A 15,513-nucleotide genomic window follows, 5' to 3' on the forward strand; every position below is an offset into this window, starting at 1 on the left:
TATATTTTTCAGATTTTTAAATTTTTTTACTAATATCATAAATTTTATGTTTATGTCTCACTTTTTAAGAGCGTGTCTAGTATTTTAATTTTATTTTGTAATTTTTGCATTAGATTGAGTCCCATAGTTCCTCACCACACACAATAATAAATATAAAAAATAATGAAATAAACAGAAAATAAATGTACAAATGTTAATTTGGTCATTTTATTTATTCATAGTACTATTTTATTTATTTTTATACAGGTGTATGGACACTCATTTTGAGCTTAATCTGATTTATAAAAAAGTAAAAACGAAATTATGGTACATGTTTTTAAAAATGGGACATAAATATAAAATATAAAATATTGAGAACAAGTTTTAAGTGCTCACCAGTTGCCCATCTTTATTTATTTATTTATTTTCTTTTTTAACTGTTAATGTGGGAATGGAGCCTACGACGTTATGCTGACGACCTTGCACCCTTAATCACCAATGCTCGTTGACAATGCCACATCTCAAGTTCATTTTTACCACTAGCCTGCCCAAAAAACAACAAGAAATGGAGAACAATCTTTAAATTCTATAAAAATCACATATACTATGCTAAGGAAGGAACAATATTGTTTGTCTACTCCCTTACTCAAAAGCCCTACTTGGGAAGATTTTTTTGTATGTCAAATTTTGGGAACCACTTAAGAATCAGAAGATGATTATTTTAAAAGAAAAAAAATTGAATTTTGGGTTTGCTAGCCTTTAGATCTGGCCCTCCTAAAAATTGGATGGTTTCTATGAAATCTTGTGATATTATTTATTTATTTTTAGTATATAGGTAATTTAAGTTTTTGTTTTTTTTGGTTTGCTGATAGAGGCTGAGCAATTTAGGGTCATGCAGTATGGACCAAGCTTGAGCAGTTTAGGGTCATGCAGTATGGATCGAGGCTGAGAAGTTTAGGGGCATGTAATTTGGACCAAGGCGGGAGCAGTTTAGGGTCATGCAGTATGGACCGAGGCTGAGCAATTTAGGATCTCGCAGTCTTGGCCGAGGCTGAGAAGTTTATGGTCGAACAGTATGGACCGAGGCGGAGTAGTTTAGGGTCACACAGTATGGACCGAGACTGAGCTGTTTAGGGTCGTGTAGTATGGACTGAGGCAGAGCAGTTTAGGGTCATGAAATATGGATCGAGCCTGAGCTGTTTAGGGTCATGCAATATGGACCGAGGCTGAGCTGTTTAAGGTCATGTAATATGGACCGAGGCTGAGCAGTTTAGGGTCATGAAGTATGGACCGAGGCTGAGCAGTTTAGGGTCAACAGTCTTGACAGAGGCTAAGCAGTTTTGGGTTATGGAGTGTTAACCGAGGCTGCGTTGTTTAGGGTTATGAAGTATGGACCGTGGGTGAACAGTATAGGGTCATGTTGTATGGACTGAGGCTGAGCAGTTTATGATCATGCTGTGTGGACTGAGGCTGAGCAGGTTAGGGTCATGCATTATGGATAGAGGCTGACGAGTTTCAGATCATGCAGTATGTTCGGTGGCTGAGTAGTTTAGGGCCACACAGTATGGACCGAGGCTGAGCAGTTTAGGGTCACGCAGTCTGGACTGAGGCTTAACAGTTTAGGGTCATGCAATATGGATCGAGACTAAGTTTAGTCTACGGGTTGAAGAGATTATATATCCAAAATGTAGGGTCCTAAAATTAAAGGGAGTAACTGGGCAATACATATTCATGCGGGAGTATAACATCTTTTGGCTTCTACATATTGTAAGAAATATCTACGTTAAATTTCCGTTGTTATATGTTTAGCAATATTGAAGTTGCAAGGGCTTGTATATCCTAACAATACAGTCCCATAAATGAATAAACAACTTGTGTAAAACCTTTGTATTATAACTGAAGATCCCACAATCCTACAAGTACATGAATACATCTAGATGAAAGAAAGGGCGAACACCCACACACACATATTGATGCAAGCACGTGCGCCAACAACCCTCACATAACTACGTTTTAAAACATTGATCACTCAATACAACCTTCTAAAGAGGAAATAAGATTAGTAATTAGGCAAGAGCCACTGTGGTTAGCAGGAACAGACCACTCACAAACCCCATGAGGGATCTGGTTTAATTAAAATCAATTTGAGTATCGATCGAACTGGTTGAATTCGATTGTTATAAAAATTATTTAGCTAGAACTACTCAAACTAATATTATTAAGATTAGGCCGACCACCGAAATGGTGAGGGTTTGGTCTGACAGATTTGATTGCATGTCCAACTGGTTGGATCAATTTTTCAAAAATAATGAACAAATATAAATTATAGTTCAGAAAATATAAAATAGTTTATTAAAAAATATTTGCCCAATATTGTTCAACTGGTCCAAACCGATCAAAACTGTTTGGTCCGATCGGCCAAGACTAGTTAAACATTAATTATAACAAGTTTTCGATTAAATTTAATTTTTGATTTGAATGAGATCAGCTAAGGGACCAGAACTGGATGGTTGAATTCGATATTTATAACTATAAATCAAATATTTATTTTGACTAGTTTTCAACCAAACCAAAAAATTTTTTAGAACACATTAATCTAAGATTATGATCCGCAGCCCAATTGAATGGGGTGATTCAATCTCGTCTAAATAACATACGCCCTCTCCAACCTTCTTGTCGTCGGTGACGGACCACTTAAACAAATCCCTTGGCGATGTGTTTTTTATTGAGAGACCAAGTATTATGGTTGTGGTGCGAGACCACTATAGCAGTGTCACCTTCTGGTTGTTTGGGTTAAAGTGGACTCTGACTAGTTTATGGATAGTTCCGATTCCCTCAAAATTTCAAACATCAGTTTCCCTCTCTATCTCCACTGGATTCTCTCTCTCTCACTCTTTCTCTCTCTACAGTTGGATTTTCATCCCATCTTGAGCCATTTATTGCCCTAAAATCTTGCTTGCACTGGCAATGGTTCGATTTACTCAGTCACTCGATCCATTGGTCACTGATGCATTTTAAAGGTACACGGCTATGATTCTCAATCTACTCATTCATTCACAATACAATGTTTTACTGAAAGTTCTTGATAATTCATAGAATTTGTTATGTCTATCTGTTTTTGAGAGTCGGATGATCCAGTCTTTTCTCTATTAATTACTGATATATTGTGCATTTTCTTTTATCTTGATGGATATGTTAGAACTGAATATTATTGTGTATATAGATTATCAACAGTCGCATTTTTCTCTAGCGATCGCATATTTTTTTGTTCTGGTTTGATTTTTCTTTTTTTTCTAAATTTTTGGTTATGAGTAGTAATAGCTTGACAAGTGGGTTTTCCTATGCTTACATTTTTCTTCCGCTATTTTTTTCTTTTTATTTTTTAAAAAGCTAATGGATTTATTATCTGTGTCACCTTTAATCGGCTTGGTAGCTCAAATGTTCTTTATAATTAATCTTGACTTTTTATCTTTTGTTTTGACTTTTGATCCAGAACTGGGTTTTCCTATGCTTGAATTTTTCTTCTGCTGTTTTTCATTATATTTATAAAATTTAATGGATTAATTACTTATGTCACCTTTAAACAGCTTGGTCACTCAATTGTTCTTTACCTTTAAACGGCTTTGTCACATTACATTTATAATGTTGTTTTGATCCACAATTCCTTATGATTTTACTTTCCTGCCATTGATTTTTGAGAACTCTTGCAGTTGTTCATTGTAATATATGAGTGAATAGCTTGTATGTTATTGGCTAATTCACTCGCATTATTTTATTGTTATGCAGAGAGAGTAGAGGTTTTCTTCTTTTGGATTGGTAATAGAGTAGAGGAATTTTATGTGGGAGTGTGGGATTTGAGGCATCTTGGTTGATATGGCGGAAGTGGTTGTCCATGATTTCACCTCCTCAATTTCATCATCAATCGGACACTGTGCTTCCAAACACCAATTCGAGCCCACCATGAAGAGAAAGACACCTTCAGAACTGAGAGTAAACCACTGAGCCTTTTATTTTGTATTGCCCGAGTTTTCATTTGGTATTCATGAAAGATTTACTTCGTTTTTTTTCGTTTTTTGCTTTTCATCATTCAAAGATTCAAATAGTTATGGATATCTCTTGGAATTGTGTGAGAGATATCTCTTGGAATTGTGTGAGAGAAGTTTACATTTCCAAAATTGTAGATGGTTAAAGGCAGTGATTGAAAAAAATTTCATCTAGACAAGGAATCATTCAGGGCTGTGGCGGTTCTTTGACGGAATTGGTGATTCATCTTTACGCAATATACAATACATAAGTACTATATCAAGTAGTTGGAATAGCTAGTTGGCCAGCGTGTATTGGATTGCTTATTTTGTGTACATACTTTGAGCTGGGTTTGTTTGAAATACTTATTCTTGATTTGTCAGTTAGTATATATTGTTTTGGCTTATTTTAAAATAACTTTTGGTTTGGTGATTTTCCTCTGTGTTAGTTCCCATGATTATTCTACATGTTAAATTACATGTACTTGATGCATTTTTTTTATAATGAAATATTTGTAAATAAAATGTTTTCTGCATATGCAATTATGGTAGTAATACCTATATTTCCTCATTGATCCATCGCCTCTTTTATAGGGGGAGCAGCTGAAGCGAAGGCAATTTGGAAATCCTGTTGAGGGAGCCTCCACTTTTCTTTCGGGTGGTGACTGGTAAATACAAATATTTGTTCTTCATGCATTCTGGAATCTAGATATTTGAACCTGTAAAGAGAAAGGTACTGAGACTTGTTTTTTCTGGCAATAGCAGTGAAATAACCCATGGGAATAAGAAATCAGAGTCATCAAAGACACCAAGATACATTGATACTCGTGTTGATGATGTCTACCCTGTTAAGAAGTCCAATGGCTTGTTGGGGACTCATAATGAAAAGCGGAAGGTCAGATTCTTGTTGTAATAGAAGGTTTTATGTGTTGTAAAGTCTCATTCTTTTTGACTTGACACATTATCAATAGGTATCAAACTGTAAAAAGATATTCATAGATACCCTTTAATTTTCATAAATAAAAGTAATCTGATGGGGAAAACCTTTGTTCATCTCAATCAGGAAAATGCTCTTTCCTCTGCACAAGGGGATTTTATGAAAAGCCCATCCAAGGCTTGTCATTTGACCATGAAGAAGGAAGGACCTCCATGGTATGTTTTCCTTATGATGGCATATTATTCTTTCTAAACTGATAGTTTAATTTTGTTTAGATGCTTCTGCAGCACAAAGTTGTTAGAGATCTCATTTATTTTGCGGTCAGGTTGTTGGGGGGCTTTATTGAGTGCCTTAAGCTACTTTATTTGTTGGCAGTACAAGCACTTCTGCAGATGTCATTAAGGGGCACAACTCTCACACTGGGCTTGCAAAATGTTCTCAAAGCACATTTCGTAGCGTTGCTGAGCTTTCTTGGGGCAGTTCAGCATTAGCAAATCCAGTTGACGTTGATATGGTAAACATTGCAACGAGTAGCTTCATTTTGTAGTTGAAACTGCTATTCTTTTTGTTCTTTAGGCAGTAACATTTATCTTTTTAAGATTAGGATAAAGCACTTAAAGGACTGGCATCTTCAAAGCTTTCCACGGTTCTCCCCAAGGTTGCCAATTCTACTGGAAGTTTGGAGGGTTCCTCATCATCATGCTCTTTGAGAACTTCTTGTAACGAGATCTGTATTCCCACCAATAAAGTACTTCTGGATTTTACTTTGAAAGTGTGTTTGCGATTGGTTTCCTCCTCATCGCTTAGTTGGTGAGTGTTGTATTTATGTCAATAGTTGAGTTTGCATCTATTTCGAAGTGGTTTGGTCACGTGCCTGGAATCATTATATTGCTTGTATCCCGTTTATTAAATTTTATATTGGTCATGCTCGCATGCAGGCATGCATCCATATGTTTGTATTGTGTATATGTGCATATGTGTATATCATTTACTAGTTATCTTTACAAGTAATGGTTTCGGTATGTTAGGTTGTCTTGAGTTTTGGGATTCAATTTGTGCAATAATTCTACATGTCATATTTACAATAGTGATATGGATTCCACAGTGACATTGCACATTATCTTGACAAATTTTCTAGTATGTTGGTGACTTTTGAGCAATATTTCTATTATATGTTGGAAGTGGCTTCTGATAAATATTGGTACAGTTTTCGGAATATTTTTATTTGTGTTTCTAGTATATATATTATTATATTCAAATACGATTCATGTGCATGGTTTATCCATACCCAAAAAAGGTGTCTGGGTAATTCTGATCTGCATTATTGAAATGACAAAACAACAGTTGATGCTTAGTTTTATTACACTTGGTTCATGTTATGAGGGATGCCGCTGTAGGAATCAATTCTCTAGCCGATGAGGGATAGTTAAGAGGGGCTTCCATCTTGGGGTATTTTTTCCTTCTTCCTTTCTTTTTTGATAGTAGATTTTCTCCTGCAATGGCTTCCTTAGACACTTATTTTCAGTACACGCCTCTGATTGGCTGCATTTCTGATCTGGCTTGATGTATACTCTTATCTTTTGACCTTTAGTGATAATTGACCATAAAGGCTTTACAATAGGCACATCTGAACAAACAACACTGGCAAGAGTTAAAGAATTAATTGGATGGCAAAAGTTCCTTCAAGGCAAAATCAGCCACAAATAAACATTGTTTTCTTCAGTATCTGTCATTTGCTTCAGTTTGATCGCTCATTACTTTGAAGCAACTGATTATTTTTGTATTAGGGATCATATGCAGCAACTTGTTCAATTTACATGTAGTAAATTGCAGATCACATCAACCATTCATAGTTAATAGTGAATGGTTGGAGTGAAGATTTCCTCTGCCATATTAGACATCGAGCATTGGAACGTTTCTCGTCCTCTGTCAACCATGTGTGGTTGACTTGACTTGCAGTTTACTATTGTAATCTGCAGTGACTCTTTGCATATTTTCCTTCCTAGTAAATCTTCTACTGGTTTTTTCTTTTTGTACCTTATAGGTGCCACAAGTTGAGTCCTACAAGTTCTTATCAAGGCATGGCTATGTTTGTATCTCAATATGGTCTTCATCAAGGCCTGAATTGTGGAGAATCTAGCTCCCTGCTGGGATGCTCTGAAAATCTTGGGATTTCTTATTCTAGAGCATTGCATTCATGGATGTATCCGCAATGTTCTCTGCCTCCTTCTGTCATAAATTCCATAGAATTGTCTGCTGCTCGTGGAAATTTGGCAGGTACATAACTAAATGAACAGATGTCGGACAATACTCCAATTTCTTTTGCACCTTGAAATGATGTTAGAAGCTTGATTCACTTTTTGTTGCAGAAAGTGATTTCTTATTGAAGCGGCACGTGGCTTGGCAGGACTCATTTCGATGTCTTTACTACATGCTTAGAAGGAAGATATGTAACATTTTCTATTGTATGTATCGAAATCAAGTTTTCCTATTTTTGTTATGATGTAAGCATTAGGTTGTGTTTGCTAGTAAGCCAAAATAGTGACAAATCTGTTCTTTAGATATTATTTTCCCTATATTGGTAGATCAATGGAACAACTCTTCTCTAGTGGTAGGCTATTTCCTTCAATAAGATTTCACACTTTTCTATCATATTGTAATTAATCTTTTAATTGTGTGTTATGTATTTGAATCTTGGGCGACTGTAAGACCAGTCATGCTTTATGGGATGGTATATTGGGTGGTCAAGAAACAACATATCCATAGAATGAGCGTAACTAATATGAGGATGTTGAGATGGATGAATGACAAGGCAAGAAAGGATAGAATTCAGAATGAATACATCTGATGAACTTAGGGATGGCTCTAATAGGCAATAAGATGAGGGAAAGTAGACTTAGGTGGTTTGGTCATATGCAACATTGACCTAGGATAGCACCCATTAGTAGCGGGGATTTGATTCAAGTGGAAGGCTCTAAAAGGGCAAGGGGAAGGCCCAAAAAGACATAGATAGAAGTAGGGAGAATAAATATGGTTATCATCAGACTAAGGGTATGACCCTTGATAGAGTGAAATAACGGAACGTGATTCGTGTAGCTGATCTCAAATAATTGATATGAGGCTCGGATGATGATGATAGAATAATCTTTTTGTATAATGTATATGCAGTTTGGTATGATATTAGTCTAGGTATTACTAAAATACAGCTTCTTAGTACTCAAATATAATTTCTTACTAATATATGGAATCTGAGGTTACTTCTTGATTGTGAACTTACTCTGAATCATATTTTTCTTTTTCATTTTTTATTTATCAGTTCTTCTCTGTTAGAGTGCCTTGTGCAATTTGCAACTATCTTGTCGTAAGCTATCCTTTATTTTGATAATTAATTTTGTTACTTGTGTCTTTTTTCTAATGTCTAAAAGTTATTTGGAATATTTTGTCACTCCTTTGTGCTCTCTTATGCCTACTATTTTTATTTTCTTTTGTTTGTGGTATTCTATTTAATTTAATGGGCTGGCTAATGAAACTTTTTATATCATGGAATTCTTTGACTATTTTGTAATTTGCAGTTTATACTTCCCAATTTGTGGTGCTATTCATCAGAGGTGATTATCCTGATACGAAAAAGCACTCCTGTAATGCTTATCTTTCTAGGTCAACTCGTGGATTGAGAGCCTTGCTTAAGGAGAATGTGAGTTATATGCTGTCTTTATATTGCACTTTTGAGGATTCTTATTGTTATGTGTATGAAAATTTCCTCTATGGTTTTTTGGTTTTTATGGTTATTTACTGGAATTAGCACTTAACTTTGAAAGAGGCTGGGCTATATCCACGAAACTGGTTCCCTTTCTTCCAATTTTGGAAAGAAGATGCATCAATATGTCAAATGAAGAAGCTGTATGCTAGACCCACAAAGATATTCTAAAAGGATGCAAGTGTTTCTACCCTCTGGCAGTTAAACTAACTTGTGTTGGTCCTAGCTTGGCTTGGCCCTAGGCGGGGGGCGCTCAAAACCTGGACGGCCCAGTAGCATTTTTTTTGTTTTTTGGGTTTTCTCTCTCTAAAATAGCCTCTAATTGGTTTTAGATTCCAAACCCACAATTTTACCTCTTTAGTATTACAAAAATGACCCAAAAATATCATCAGGGAGCCGTATTTCCACCCTTGGGTGGGACACAGGCCCTGGGCGGCTGCACGAATGGGTTTAGGCTGATGCCCAGGGATATCTGCCTAATTTGGCCGCCTAAGCTTGGGCGATGCACCCAGGCCTTCTAGACTGCTTAGGCGGCCGCCCAGACGTTGGGCGGTCCGCTTTTTAAAATACTGGCCCATTTCAAATATCATTATTTTTCCACAAATTAAAAAATTTAAGCTGAATATTCAATAAAGAATGGGTAATATCAAAATCCATCAGATAGGAAAGACGAATGAAGGTGGACACCAGGAAGCAGAAGTATTGGAAAGAAGGAAAACAATGAATCAGCAGTGATATCTTCTGAGGTGAAGGATGAGAATGCTAAATGGAGAGGGAATTAAGGACACCGAGCTGAAGTTTTTGCTGATTAGAAGCCCTACTTTGCTAGCCCATTTCTAGCCACTTGTATAACACCACCCCTTTTGAAATTCATATTTGAATTTTGAATTTCATTTAAGTCTGAATTGATGGACTTGGTAGTGTTACCATGACATGTGGTCCATGGCACCATGTCGTGTGTCAACACGTTTGACATGTGTCGACACTGAATATATTACAAAATATTCAAACACTTAACAGAATTACATGGGAAGGCTTGAGCTCAGCCTATCTTGAGGATATAATTCTCATGGTACTGCCTCTCCACCCACCTAGATGTAATTGAAAGAAAAGCTATATATATTGTATTACATAGAATATAATACTTTATTTATAACAAAGCAATGTACATTAGTGTCTTGCCATGCTGGCTTTTTTGGCTAATGTACTAGACAGCTACGACGCATCGACTCGAACACCTGTATTGGTGTCCATGTAAAATTGTGGACCGCAAGTGTTAAATTGCAGATTTCTCCTCATTCGGTCCAACTTGACGACATTTCCTTGCTAGGCTGGCAGTCTTTTCTCACCCATATCCTCTTAATCTTTGGCACATATCTATTGAATGCCGATCCTGCCACTGAAAGAAATGACGGTCCATATCTTCGCTCTAGAGATTCATCTGCTGCTGATGGTGGGGATAGTGCCACAGCAGGTGGGACCATGATTCAGCCATGGTTAAATACATGGTCCACGATGGACCAGGCCCAGATTGCAACATGATCAATGTCATGTAACAGAAGGTCAAACAGTCAGCTTGATCAAATGGCTGGGAACAATGCTCAACATGAGCTTGTGGTAAGGACACATGCCTAAAACCTGATGCACGTGTATAGCGTGCAAATCTTGCCGTTCCTGAACAGTAGATGTGAAAGTATCCTTCCAGTAGAGGGGAAAGGGAAGAACATAAATGCAAGGCCTGATGGGAAGAGGAATGAATTGACATCAACAAACTAAAACAAGAATCGCAGAAGCTATCTATGGCATGCACTCAGCAAGAGAGTTCCTTAAAACCTATTTGCAGAGATTGACATTAGTTTCATAATACAAGCAAAAGGCGATTTACCTTTACGATCAAAAGATAGGTGGAAAGAAGAACTTCAATGTCAAAGGTCAGCTGAAACAATGTCTGGAGATCAACACGGGGTGAGGCCATGTGGCTTAGATTACACTGGTTTCTGGCTCTGGCTCAGCCACACTGGGAGTGGAACTATAGTGCTATCTTGGAGAAGGAAGGAATGTCTCTGTTTAGATGCTTATGTCCAGATTATAGAAACCTAAAAGAGGAGGCTACGGCAGAGCCAAACAAATATCATGTCTATGGTTCTTACAATAGAGGCACAACTTACAATAAAACAAATTGATGTGTCTAGAGATCTTGATGCGCATAAACAACACGCCACCATGATGTCACCCCAGTAGAAACGAGGAAGTAGTTAAGATTGATGATCAAGAAATACCTAAAAGAGTTTGTTTCCGATTATCTAGGGTTGATAATCCATGAGAATGGAGAGATTGAGAACAATGTCGCACATAGAATTAGATCTGAATGAGTGAAGTGGAGATGTGCATTATTTTTGAAGTGCCAACATCAAATGAAGAGAAAATCCCCATATCCAATAGTTGTATGTGATGGAAATAAGACAATGGTGCATACACAATCTCCTTTTTTGATCCTGATATAGTTAAAAAATATTTCCATCTCGAAGCTGTATTAAAATTGGAATAGTTTGAAACTTTGAGTGGGCCATCAAGCAAAGCTAAATATATACTGATATACACAGACTTCTCTTTACTTATGGACACACATTTCAATAGTTAATAAGTATGTGCGTGCAATTGTTATCTTATCTGCATCATTAGAAGTCTATAACATAGTTGTTGGGTCTGGGAGCGGATAAGAATTAATTTAGGGATTGGAATTTGGGGATCGTGAAAGGCTAGAAGATACCTATGGGAGGGAGCGATCCTAGGGATCTTGATCCGACCTTTTGAGGATCTTGATCCTAATCTTATTGCCAACTTTTGAGATTGCGAAAGTAATTAAGGTTACACTGTTTAATTTTACAATTTTCACTGACTAGTATCGAATTGTGTAATATTAAGAAATAAAACTATTTTAAGATTACACTGGTCAATTTTTATAAAAGTTAAATGGTGTAACCTTCAAGAGGTTGGGATCACTCCCAACCTTTTGCGATCGTCATCTGGAGCAGTGGTGATCCAGATCCCTCTCCTGGGATGCCAAAGCTAGATTCCAGAGCAGAATTATAACTGTGATATATAAGCAAGCAGACACATTCATGCAGTCATATACATATTTCCTTTGTCAACACCTTGCCATTTAAACTATAGTTACAAGAATAGGGATAATTCTGAATTGAAGACTACTCTTGTATTAGTCTCGGTTTGATGTTGCTCAATCCATTTGATTTCACAATTGATTATGAGACTGAACATAGTGATTTCACAATTCTGATTGTGATTATGATTTCACAATTCTGATTGTGATTATGATTTCACAATTCTGATTGTGATTATGAGACTGAACATAGTGATTTCACAATTCTGATTGTGATTATGATTTCACAATTCTGATTATGAGACTGAACATAGTGATTTCACAATTGATGCTTTATAGGAAAGGGCAATTTTGTTGCTTTTGTTTTGGGTTCAATTTTAATTCATGCTATCAGTTTACCACCAAATTCTTATCTTTGATTACTTTTCCTGTTCCAACAAAACAGGATGTGGAATTCTCCATGCCTTTTTGCCATTTTGAAGTTGAGCAAGCTAGAACTGAAGATATACTTGAACTCTCCGAATTTGAGAAGAAAAATCCTGGGCAGGTATATTATTAACACCTATTCCTTCTACCACCGCCGGACATGCATGTGGCTCACAAACAAGATTTCCAGCACATGGGTGTATATGCATGTGTAATATAAATACTTATGGTTGTATGTATGCCACTTTATTTGTTCAGTACGAATAGAACTTGAAAAGAAAAAAAGAAGAAAATGTTCAATATAAATATTGGCCTTCTGCTTCTGTAAAGGGAACCACTAAGTTGTTTCTCTGTATGTGGTCTTCATTTTCAGCAACTAGAAATAACTGAATTCTGACTACAAGTTACTGGAAACCAAACTTGGCAGTTTGATTTCTCTCAGTCAAATGGTTTCATTCCATTTGATGAAAATCTGGTTAACAATATATATTGTTGCTATTATCGATGCATAATTTTCTTCTTGTTTACTTATGCAGACACGCCGTCTGGATTTTGTTAAAGATGTGGACAACAGTTCTCAGTCCTTATTGGCTTTTGTTGGCAATGAAAGAGTCCATAAGTTATATGATTTTTTACTTAATTACAGGTACTTATTAGTCTTCTCCTGCGCTATATTTCTCTTCCATTTATCTGTTATGTTGTCATAATATTGGTAATTTTGCATGTGCTTGTTTGACAGATACAGTTCTGAAGTTTACGTTTTTATTCATCAGGTTGTTCTTGAACTCTTTGGCTTGCAATGATGTTCCTACACTTTATTCACCTAAGCCATTCAAGAATGCGTCTCTTTTTGTTCCAGAGGTGGGTGATGCTCTACTAAATTGTATTTTTCCAGGTTTTTGGAATGGTCCATGTACTTGTCTATGTGTTTAACTTATTCTATCCAATAGTGAGCTGAAAAAAAGTTCATGGAAATACAATTGTGACAAGTAGGCCCCAATTGCGTACATCCCAAGCTAATCCATTCATGGATCAACAGAAAATGGAACTTTCCCAATCCTTTTGTTTGTTGCCATAATGAAACATCATAATTGTTTGGTTGAGTTGTATTTACAACCATGTTTATAGGTCAGATGCAAACAGATCAAGAGAGCTGCTGCTATTCTTGAACCTTCAAAAGGCAAATCCTCGGTGGGGAATGTCGATGAATTGTCATCAGGGGTCTGCTACAGTATAGAAATAAATGACACTGTTATACCACCATGGGTTGTCCATCATATTTTTGAGGCCATGAGCTCTGAAGGGAGGACTTTTGAGGCAAGGTAAGCAAGCTGTTATTTTATTTGATACATAATGTTTGTTACTTAAGAAAAATGACACCATGGTCACAATTTATGGATATGATTCTAAGGGGTATATAAATCCCAGGCACCCATGTCCGTGTCATTTACTTGGATGAAAATATTTGAGAAGTATGTATTCTGCTAGCAATCTCAAAAGCACTTCTAAATCATCTGTACCCTTTAAAGGGCCATGAACAAATCTACTTGCCCATCTAATCACATATGTGAGTCTCCTACGATTAGTTAGGTCCAAAAGAAAAACCCAATCCTGAGGCCACTAGGAGTAGATGCATCCTTTGTAGTATCCGCCACTCTCATCAAGCTCATTGGGGCCTTCAATTCTTGATAGTCATCCTCATATCCCTGGTTTCAAGTCGACCTCTTTGTATACTGAGATGCCATCACAATCTTGATTTTCAAGGTAATTGGAAACTTTTTGTTCATTTCAATCTAGTACCTATTATCACTCAAGTCTAAGAGTATGTTCTAATTTTTGTATATTACAGAAGCAAAGGGACCTATATTGGTCTTTCTTATTTATTTTCAGTAAATTTCGGCTATATAATTGGCAGTCTTATAGCACTGCTATATTTCTCGTATAGCAAAGAATGGAAGGAATTCTCACAGTATATTTCATTCATTAACTGGATATCTGATTGAAGTATGAATATACAATAGTTGATATTGATTGATCTATTGGATTATTGGACAATGTTTTTTCATGCCTTCGTTTTAATCTTGATTTAAGATCTTTATTACAGGGAAAAATAGGAAGCTATGGTCTGTTTGACCCTCTCTCTTTTTTGGTGTATTTGCAGCTTCACAACTGACCCTTTGTCACATGGCTTGAATGCTTCTCTTGATGTGATTTATGACAGCTCAGTCATTAGAACCCTGCTGAAAAATGATGGGTTCTTTGGTTCCATGGAAGCCATTGTTGAGCCACGTTTGCGTTCTGCATCCGTGACAGGTTTAAAATACTCTGATAATGGTTACATTGCATCCCTCTCTTCAGGGTAATTGGGGGGGGGGGGGGGGGGGGGGGGGGGGGGTGTCATGAAATTGTAGATTTAATTTTTTCACTTATATGTTCATGTCAATGGAAATATATAGTTTTTTATTATGATTTATGGGCTTGTTCTATTTGTGAGTTTCTAGAAGACCATTTCTTTAACATACGCGCCACTAGCCTCTTTGGAATTTTATTCCCTTGGTTAATGGAAATATATAGTTTTTTATTATGATTTATGGGCTTGTTCTATTTGTGAGTTTCTAGAAGACCATTTCTTTAACATACGCGCCACTAGCCTCTTTGGAATTTTATTCCCTTGGTTATGGTTCTTGAAACAATTATCAAAGGCACATTGGTTTGATACGACCATTTTCGTTTGGCGATGTGAGGAATTGATGATGGTTAATAGAAGTTGTACTTTATTTGCCAATTGGATACCAATTTTTGATCATTTAAATGAAATAAGGAAACGAGGTCTGAATTTGATATTGTTAAGAACATATTTTCAGTTTAGTTCTTTTGTTTATGTGCCATACGGCAGTCTTGTCCTTTTCCTATAGTTAAGGATATTTTTATATTTTTCAGCATTAAGCATTATAATTAGAATGAGAGGGGCAAGTGTGTGGCTGATATGATCGGAAGCCTGTTGAAGTCCGTGGAATGATTCAGGTGTAGAGATCTACATTCATATACATCTAAGTGATAGGTGTTTTTTCTTCTACTCTGTGTGTTTGCTTATCTTTGGTGAGTAATAAGGCTTTTTATGTCATTTGGTGCTTCCAAAACTGCTTAGCTTTCTGTAGTATCATATATTTCACTTTCCTCTTCTTTTATGTGTGTGTGCACGTGCGCGTGCATCTCGCGGCCAGTGAAAGGAAGCCCAAAATTTCCAGCATTAGTGACATTAATGGAATGC

General features: G+C 36.5%; 1 protein-coding gene across 2 annotated transcripts; it reads left to right on the forward strand.

The window, feature by feature from the left end:
* Positions 1 to 2,653: 2,653 nt before the first annotated feature.
* On the forward strand, positions 2,654 to 14,829 carry LOC18435573 (downstream neighbor of Son). 2 transcript variants are annotated; one of them, XM_088852974.1, is made up of 15 exons: positions 2,654 to 2,999; positions 3,766 to 3,969; positions 4,596 to 4,669; positions 4,764 to 4,896; positions 5,065 to 5,153; positions 5,314 to 5,452; positions 5,543 to 5,748; positions 6,983 to 7,215; positions 7,308 to 7,403; positions 8,511 to 8,632; positions 12,262 to 12,363; positions 12,779 to 12,888; positions 13,016 to 13,103; positions 13,371 to 13,564; positions 14,404 to 14,829. In XM_088852974.1, exons 2-15 carry the CDS (start codon positions 3,853 to 3,855, stop codon positions 14,603 to 14,605), a joined length of 1,905 nt encoding a protein of 634 aa, XP_088709100.1. In that variant the 5' UTR covers positions 2,654 to 2,999; positions 3,766 to 3,852; the 3' UTR covers positions 14,606 to 14,829. The 2 variants fall into 2 exon arrangements, with proteins under 2 accessions (XP_088709100.1, XP_088709101.1); XM_088852975.1 differs by having other exon boundaries at positions 2,658 to 2,999; positions 4,767 to 4,896.
* The last annotated feature ends 684 nt before the right edge of the window (positions 14,830 to 15,513 follow it).

The sequence above is a fragment of the Amborella trichopoda genome, chromosome 12 (genome assembly GCF_054954075.1).
Source record: "Amborella trichopoda isolate Santa Cruz 75 chromosome 12, AtrichopodaSantaCruz75HAP2 v2.0, whole genome shotgun sequence".
In the NCBI taxonomy this organism is placed as follows: domain Eukaryota; kingdom Viridiplantae; phylum Streptophyta; class Magnoliopsida; order Amborellales; family Amborellaceae; genus Amborella; species Amborella trichopoda.

Coding starts and splice junctions, on each gene's coding strand:
- LOC18435573 (XM_088852974.1), top strand. CDS start 3,853: ATGGCGGAAGTGGTTGTCCATGATTTCACCTCCTCAATTTCATCATCA. Junction 5,154..5,313: donor AAGAAGGAAGGACCTCCATG/GTATGTTTTCCT, acceptor ATTTGTTGGCAG/TACAAGCACTTCTGCAGATG. Junction 7,404..8,510: donor GATATGTAACATTTTCTATT/GTATGTATCGAA, acceptor TGTAATTTGCAG/TTTATACTTCCCAATTTGTG.